Here is a 7,947-nt window from a genome sequence, read left to right as displayed (position 1 = left end):
TTCTCGGAGCTTAGCGCCTGAAGCTTAAGGCGTGTGTGGGATGGACGGCCCGAGGGATCGCTAGCTGAAAGCAAGGCTGTAAAGGGTAACGTGCTTTTGTAAGCGGCGAGCAGCGGTGCAGCTGAAGGTTACCGGGTAACTTAAAGCCGAGAAAGCCTTGGCTCTCATCTGCGTGACTCGATAAAGTGGGAAAGTGCTGAGGGAAGGCCCGGGGCTGGATGGGGTTACATGAAACCCAATCTTCCCTGTGACTCACTGGCAGCCTTGCGGCCCTGAGGTCTTTCAAAAGCAGCGCACAGATAGATGTGCTTCAGCAGGCTGCCTTTCTGTGTGTGGCTCCCCGCTTAGAGTGAGCTGTGTAACTTGCCCTGCGCTCGGGCTTTGGGTGGCAGAGGAATGTCCTTTTGCATTCTCGTTCTGGTTCTCAGGGGCTCCTTGTTCTGATTCTAGTTGGCTCCTTGTTAGCTTTGGAGAGCTGTTGCAGACTTGTGTGAAATCTGGTTATAAAGTGTTAATTGGAATTACTCACAAGACTCAATTTATGCCCACGGGCTGCAATCAGAAGCTGCTGTGCTGGTTTCTATCTACCATTCCTGACAGCTCAGGTTTTCTTCTTGTGTAGCTTGAAGGCTGTGCATAGAGCACGGAAGTCCAAACCACTGATAGAGCCAGATATTCAGTTTCCTTTGAATTAGTGAGAGTTGTTGCTGCTCAGAGGTAAGCAGTGTGCTCTGATTATGTCAAAAATAACTTGGAAACTTTCTCCCAGGAGCTGCTGAGTTACTGTAGTGCTTAAGAAAAGTGGTAATTACACTGAAACCAGTACTAGCCATAACATTAACAGTAACTGGTGTGGAAGCAAAGGAAAAGATGAGGGAAACTTCGTGGAGTTAAATAGTATCTGCTATTACTAGTTTTGATAGATTCTGTGCATCATTCACTTGCTGAACAGAGGGTAGCTTGCCTTCAATCTGACATGGCTGCTTTATAGAGAGTCTTGTTGGTTCTGATTAAACCTAATGTGTCACCCGTTTAATTAAGGTTGTCAGTAACCACTGTGGGAATCATAGCTATCTATTCTATGACCACCGTGTAATGACTGCATGGATTTGAAACAGTGAATGTGAACTGTATGACTTCAAATGAAATAACATTTGTCTGTGGGCTGTTTATTTTTTTGTATCAACAGCTTACACTCAAGTCCTTCCACCTAAACTTGGAATGTCAGGAATCATGGGTAGCTTCAGCAAAGAAGAACTTGAATTCACCTTCCTTGATGAGGGCTTTACTGCCAAGGATATCCTTGACCAAAAAATAAATGAAGTGTCATCTTCTGTAAGTATGAGAAGAAAATGACTGCATTTCGTGACACTGCAGGTTTATAAACTAGGGGAAGAAGTTGCCTCTGTGGATTTTCTGCAAGGCAACTCCCTCCTCAAGTGCTGACCAAACTTATTCTGTTATCCGTGGCTTGCAACTTCAATATGTGTGTTTGCTCTAGGATGATAAGGATGCCTTCTATGTTGCTGACCTCGGGGACATAGTAAAGAAGCACTTGCGGTGGCATAAAGCCCTTCCTCGAGTAACCCCCTTCTACGCCGTCAAATGTAACGACAGTGAAGCTGTAGTGAAGACTCTCGCTGCTGTTGGTGCGGGATTTGATTGTGCCAGTAAGGTAAGACCTCGTCTGTGTTCTGATCTGTGGTGCTGGCACATGCTCAGCTGTGAAGTGTTTGTGTACAATTAAGCATAAGCACGCACTGTCACTTTTGTTCTCATTAATTTGATATATCCTTACTGTAACCTGTTCTCTCTAGACGGAAATACAGCTGGTTCAGAGCGTTGGGGTACCTCCTGAGCGAATAATATATGCAAATCCCTGCAAACAACTGTCTCAAATCAAACATGCTGCTAGCAGCGGTGTACAGATGATGACATTTGATAGTGAAGTAGAACTAATGAAAATTGCAAGGGCCCATCCAAAAGCCAAGTAAGTTATCCTAGCTGTTTCATAATTCCTGCTCGAGTTCTCAAGTTACTGAAACACTTGCTGTTAGTTGCAACTTGTTCTTTTTTTAAGATATGATGTGAAATTATGAGATAATAAGCCGACTTCAGCCACTGAAATCTAAGCCTGTGTACTGGCACATTAGGAGGAGGCAGACAGGAAAGCTTGTATGTTTAAGGTTGATCTCATTTTAAAATCTTACCTTCCTGATGATGTCTTATTCTAAAACTTGGTTTCTTCCCTATTTCCAGGTTAGTGCTGCGTATCACAACTGATGACTCCAAAGCAGTTTGTCGTCTCAGTGTTAAATTTGGAGCTACTCTTAAGACAAGCAGGCTGCTTCTGGAGCGTGCAAAAGAGCTGGACCTTGTCATTGTTGGAGTTAGGTGCGTTCCATTTCAAAATGCAGCCACGTGGAATAAGATTTAAGTGATGTAGCTGACGACAGATAAGCACTTGTGTATTGTGACTTATGTTTTATGTGAACTTACTGACTTACCAAAGACCAGCTAATATTTTGTTTCTCTTTCTAGCTTCCATGTTGGAAGTGGATGTACAGACCCAGAGACATTTGTTCAGGCTATTTCCGATGCCCGCTGTGTGTTTGATATGGGAGTAAGTACAGTTCTATTTAGCTCGGAACTCCTGTTTAACTGTTGTGGCAAAACTGAATCAATTATAGAACTGTTACAGGGTTAGAAGTTGAAGCTGCTCATTTCATGGTAGCGTTTCTGAGGTCTTGGTGGCTTACTATAGCAGTTCTTCAATAAAATTAGCAGCTCAAACTGAGATGACTATTAAAAGACCCCAGTGAATTAGCCCTGTTCTCAAATCTTAATAGAATGACTTACTGATTTATTTCTTTGTTCATAGCTAAAACGATAAACCAAAGGCTTTTCTTAACACTATTCCACTTGATTTCACTTCAGGCTGAACTTGGCTTCAGTATGTATCTGCTTGATATTGGAGGTGGCTTCCCCGGCTCTGAAGACGTCAAGCTTAAATTTGAAGAGGTATAGCTTTGCTAAGAAGTTCTGGGTTGTGGTGTCTTTCTGAATGCTGCACTGTATTAAAACCTAGCTCTTCTGTTGGTATAAAGGCACGCTCATAACAGAACGTCTGGTCAGAAATGGAGTTGAGAAGAAAAGAGGAGCCTGTATTTGGAAAATTAGATTATCTTGCAAGATAGAGCTAAATGAATGCATAAGTATGTGGAGATGCTGAACTTGTATAGCAGGTTTTAATTGCAGACTTGATTCTGACTGGCATAAACTTCTTCCAGTTGATTGTCTACTTCAGGTGTTGTGAATTGATGCTGCTCGCACATGAGATAAGAAAACCCTGAACACCCATACGGTCTGAGTGGCTTTGAGCACCAGATCAGTAAGCGATCTGGTTTATAACTAGTGTTAGGAATGTATGGGTTTTTGTTTGATCAGTTTTCCAGTCTGCTTTCATAGAAATACCTACTTTCAGAAGAAAAAGTGGCTTACTGTTAAGGGGACTTAGTAGGGCAGTGTTGTCAGAACACTTGCCAGTCTAAAGTGATGCTAAATAGTGTGATGTGTTTACACAAGGAGGCATCAAATAAGTCCTGCAGAGTGAATTATCTGCTTGTAATGTGGCCTAATGTTGCCTTGCTTGTTATACCTGTTAATGAAAGCTGACTTTTCCTAGTGTTGTACTGGCTTTGTATGAAATATCAAGTGCAAATGATGCTGCGAGTGGGCTCCGTGGCATGAGGCAGTCATGCAGTGGTTGGAAGCAGCTTTATCACTGATAATTTGGCAGCTGTGAAGGCAACAGTTTCCAAGATCATAGAATCATAGAATCACAAGGTTGGAAACGACCTATAAGATCATCCAGTCCAACCATCTCCTCATCACCATTGCCACCACAAGCTACTAAACCATATCACGCAGCACGTCATCCAGACGCCTCTTGAACACTGCCAGGGATGATGACAAAGATTTCTGTAGTCTTAAAATCCTGTGAGATGACTTTTCTGGGATGCAGAAAACTGGAGGATGTTGCATTATTATTAGAATGAGAAACAGACCAGGAATTGAAGAGTGTTGACACATGGGGCACTAATGCTGGTTTAATGAGACTAGGAAGGGTGACTTCACTGAGACTTAAGTGACCAAACAGCTCATGTTTAAGTTTTTAAGCTGCTTTTGTCTTCCACAAATATAATAAAGCAAAGGCAAATGATACAGTAAGCCACTTCTGTATTCTAATCTGTGTGTTTGAATAGTACATTACTGTGAGCATGGGAGTCATCCCTGACTAAAAAGAGTATCTGGGTAGCTGCTGAAGTAGTAATATTTGCAACTGGTGTTACTTCCTAGATCACAAGTGTAATCAACCCAGCACTGGATAAGTACTTTCCTCTGGATTCTGAAGTAACTATTATTGCAGAGCCAGGAAGATACTATGTTGCATCAGCCTTCACACTGGCAGTCAATATCATTGCAAAAAAAATTGTAGTAAAGGAGCAAACAGGTTCTGATGGTATGTAAATCTGGACTTGGTCTTCCCTCTAGCCTAGCTGGACATTTCTTTTCAAGCACTCTCTTACTGGTGTCTCTGCTTCTTCCAGATGAAGATGATGTGAATGACAAAACACTCATGTATTACGTGAATGATGGTGTCTATGGATCGTTCAATTGCATCTTGTATGATCATGCACATGTTAAACCAGTTCTGCAAAAGGTACGTTTCACAAGTATTGCACATTGGTAGTTTGGCTGTAGACAAATCCCTCAGAATCACAAAACAGCTGGGTTGGGAGGGACTTCAAGGATCATGAAGCTCCAACCCCCTGCTACATGCAGGGCCTCCAACCTCCCCATTTAATACCAGACCAGGGTGCCCAGGGCCCCATTCAACCTGGCCTTGAACAGCTCCAGGGACAGGGCATCCACAGCCTCTCCGGGCAGCTGTTCCAGCACCTCACCACTCTCTCTGTAAAGAACTTTACCTGACATCCAACCTAAATCTCCCCTCCCTCAACTTCAAACCATTTCCCCTTGTCCTGTTGCTAACTACCCTTTCAAAGAGTTGATTCCCCTCCTGTTTGTAGGCTCCCTTTAGGTATTGAAAGGCTGCAATGAGGTCACCCCGCAGCCTTCTTTTCTCCAGGCTGAACAAGCCCAGCTCCCTCAGCCTGTCCTCATAGGAGAGCTGCCCTTCTCATAGCAGTCTCTTGTGTTCACTGTTCCCTCTGCATAGCCAGAATCTGATGTTAAGACAGGAGGCGTTCAGTGGAACTTAATTCAGAGCCAAGGGTGCAGAAGGACCTGCAACCAGTTCTTCCTCTTCCTAGAGAAGAGGCAGAGTGCTGTGCATACATCAGTCATGACATTAGTTCTGGAAGCTGTTTCAGTTGTCAGACTAATTAGACTCTTCTCCGTAGCGGCCTAAACCAGATGACAGCTGCTACTCCTGCAGCATATGGGGACCAACGTGTGATGGCCTGGATCGTATCGTTGAGCGTTGTAACATGCCAGAGTTGCAAGTTGGTGACTGGATCCTGTTTGAAAACATGGGTGCCTATACTGTTGCGGCAGCTTCTACTTTCAACGGATTCCAGAGGCCAACAATACATTATGTGATGTCACGACCAGCATGGTTAGTAACTTAAATATGGTAATAACTTGATCCGCCAAGTGCTCTTGTTAGAGAAACTGGTGAAAAGCCTATCAGTTGTGACTGTGCTGTATCAAACAGTGCCATGGCTGAGCTGCTGCATTGTCTGGAAAAACATATTTTAATGTGAAAAGTGACGTCTGTGGTAGTCTTTGCATGTTTTTAGAAAATCATAATACTACCAATTAATTTTTTTGCTCTGGTGTATTTGTCTCTAGAAGCACTTTTAAAGAGAGAATGCTACAAGTCCATTCACTAACCTGAGTTTCTAGCTTGTCTTTCAGTCTTGCACAACACAGGGTAGTTACAGATTCTTTACAGTTAGCTTCTCTGGCCAGTGATCAGAGACAAATCAATCACCGTTTTGATATTATGCTATCTTGTAAATGGAAAGCCTAGTGAAAGTGAATCCTGACTGTAAGGGACAGGAATGTGGAGGAACAGTTCTTAACTGTGCAGCTTCACAGTATGTTCTGTTTGAGAGCTGTTTGTGGGCGTAAATTGAGCTCTGGACTGTTGCTTACTGCAGTCTGTTGGATCTCCACAGGAAACCCTAAAATAGAGGAGGAAAGCAAGGTCACTTAAGTACCAGAATACTGCAAAACTGCATCTTTAAACAATAGTTAAAAGTAATCTGGATGTTTTTATCTGCAAAAGCAGGTTAATGGACTTACACAAAAACCCACTTTTATAGAAGAGGAAGTCCTTATCTCTACTGAAGTTTGCCTATTAAAATGGTAGAAAGTATTTGGGCAGCAGTATTAGCATGTTTGGCTAGGATCAGGTGGTTCTGAGATTTACTGTAAACTCTTAAATCTGGGAGAGTTCTAGCTGTAAAAGAGGCTTCCTCCATTCTCTTATTAGCCTTGCCTTCCTATAAACAAAGTTTGCACTGTTGTTTGGCTTTTCCCTCCCCCACCTTTAGTGACACCTCCAGTCAAGTGAAGCATTGCTGTGTCATGTAAAGTTTTAGGCTTCCCATTAGACTTCAGACTTGTCTGAAACTTAAAGTGACTCTGTGGAATTGTTAACTTCTTCATTGTAGACTTCAGTTAAGATAGTAATATTTGAGCTGAGCCATACTGTCCAAGGCTACAGTTCTTTTCACCCCTTCTTAGAGGTTTTTTTTTTGTTTTTTTTTTTTTTTTTGGCAAGAAAATTCTACTAGCATATGCTAACCCTTATCTGAGGGAGATATAATTAGTGAGGTTGTGCTGCATGTCTTTTCAGCACAGACAAAAGCTTTTGTGATATGTGCTCTATATGTTTAAGTGTACAGCTGTATTTATAGCTCTAGCTGCAGAATGTGTAGGGGATGATCTGTGTCTGAGTGCATATCATGTGGGCAACCATGCAGTAACACAACTTTTCTCTGCATGCAGTGTAAGATAAGCAGTCAAAAACTATTAGCTGAAGTTCTTTTGTACTGAGCTTGTTTTGGTACAGTGTCTGAGGATGAAGGGAGTTGTGGTTCTCCTTTGCCAACTCCCTTACATTCCTGCTGTTAACCTCACTTGAAATTCAAGGTATCTGAGAATGTGATGGTGTGGGAAAGGAAGAATGAATTTTATTCTGGAATGACCTGTAAGTCATGAAACCTGTATGGTGTGTGGTATAAAAATGTAGGTCCTGATATCTGTATCTGCAGATATAGAGATCCTACTTGGAAACAGTGAAACAGCTTAATACTGGCACTTACACTAAAGACTGCAGATGACGTGTGCAGACTCTATTGTGCTTTGCTATTTTGTTTTAGTAATAATGTCTGGATTATAAACCATCAATTTCATGTTCTGGTAGCTACATAGTAGTAACTAAACTATTTCATCTATCTGTTCTAGGATGTTGTAGTGAAATACTCTTTTGACTGTTGCTGTTTTTCTTTCTAGGCAACTAATGCAACAGATAAAGGAGCAGGAGTTCCTAGCTGAAGTGGAGGAGCAGGATGTTGCTAGTCTGCCCCTCTCCTGTGCCTGTGAAAGTGGAATTGAGTATCCAGCAAGTTGTGCTTCAGCTAGTATTAATGTATAAATAATAAATACTGAGAAACTAACTGCAAGTTTAGTCATTGAATTTAGGGCATTTGGGGGACCATTAACTTAATTCCTGCTAGAATTTTTAAGTGTTTTTTAAAAGTTTAGGTTTGGCATAAACGCAACAAAAAATGACTAGGAGATGGGTCACATTTATCTGTGTTCCTATGGAAACTATTTGAATATTGTTTTATATGGATTTTTATTCACTTTTCATGTATGCTACTAAAGTCTGACCCTCACCTGTCAAACAAG

General features: G+C 41.9%; 1 protein-coding gene across 1 annotated transcript; it reads left to right on the top strand.

Moving 5' to 3' along the window:
* Window positions 1-1,221: 1,221 nt before the first annotated feature.
* Window positions 1,222-7,690, top strand: ODC1 (ornithine decarboxylase 1; the record flags this gene model as incomplete). Its single annotated transcript, XM_079532978.1, has 10 exons — window positions 1,222-1,335; window positions 1,502-1,675; window positions 1,818-1,990; window positions 2,260-2,394; window positions 2,542-2,623; window positions 2,938-3,021; window positions 4,360-4,522; window positions 4,611-4,723; window positions 5,427-5,641; window positions 7,549-7,690. 10 exons carry the CDS (start codon window positions 1,222-1,224, stop codon window positions 7,688-7,690), a joined length of 1,395 nt encoding a protein of 464 aa, XP_079389104.1.
* Between the last annotated feature and the right edge of the window lie 257 nt (window positions 7,691-7,947).

The sequence above is a fragment of the Tetrao urogallus genome (genome assembly GCF_951394365.1).
Source record: "Tetrao urogallus genome assembly, chromosome: 2".
NCBI classification, from domain to species: domain Eukaryota; kingdom Metazoa; phylum Chordata; class Aves; order Galliformes; family Phasianidae; genus Tetrao; species Tetrao urogallus.
This window is presented reverse-complemented; position numbering and strand designations above follow the sequence as displayed.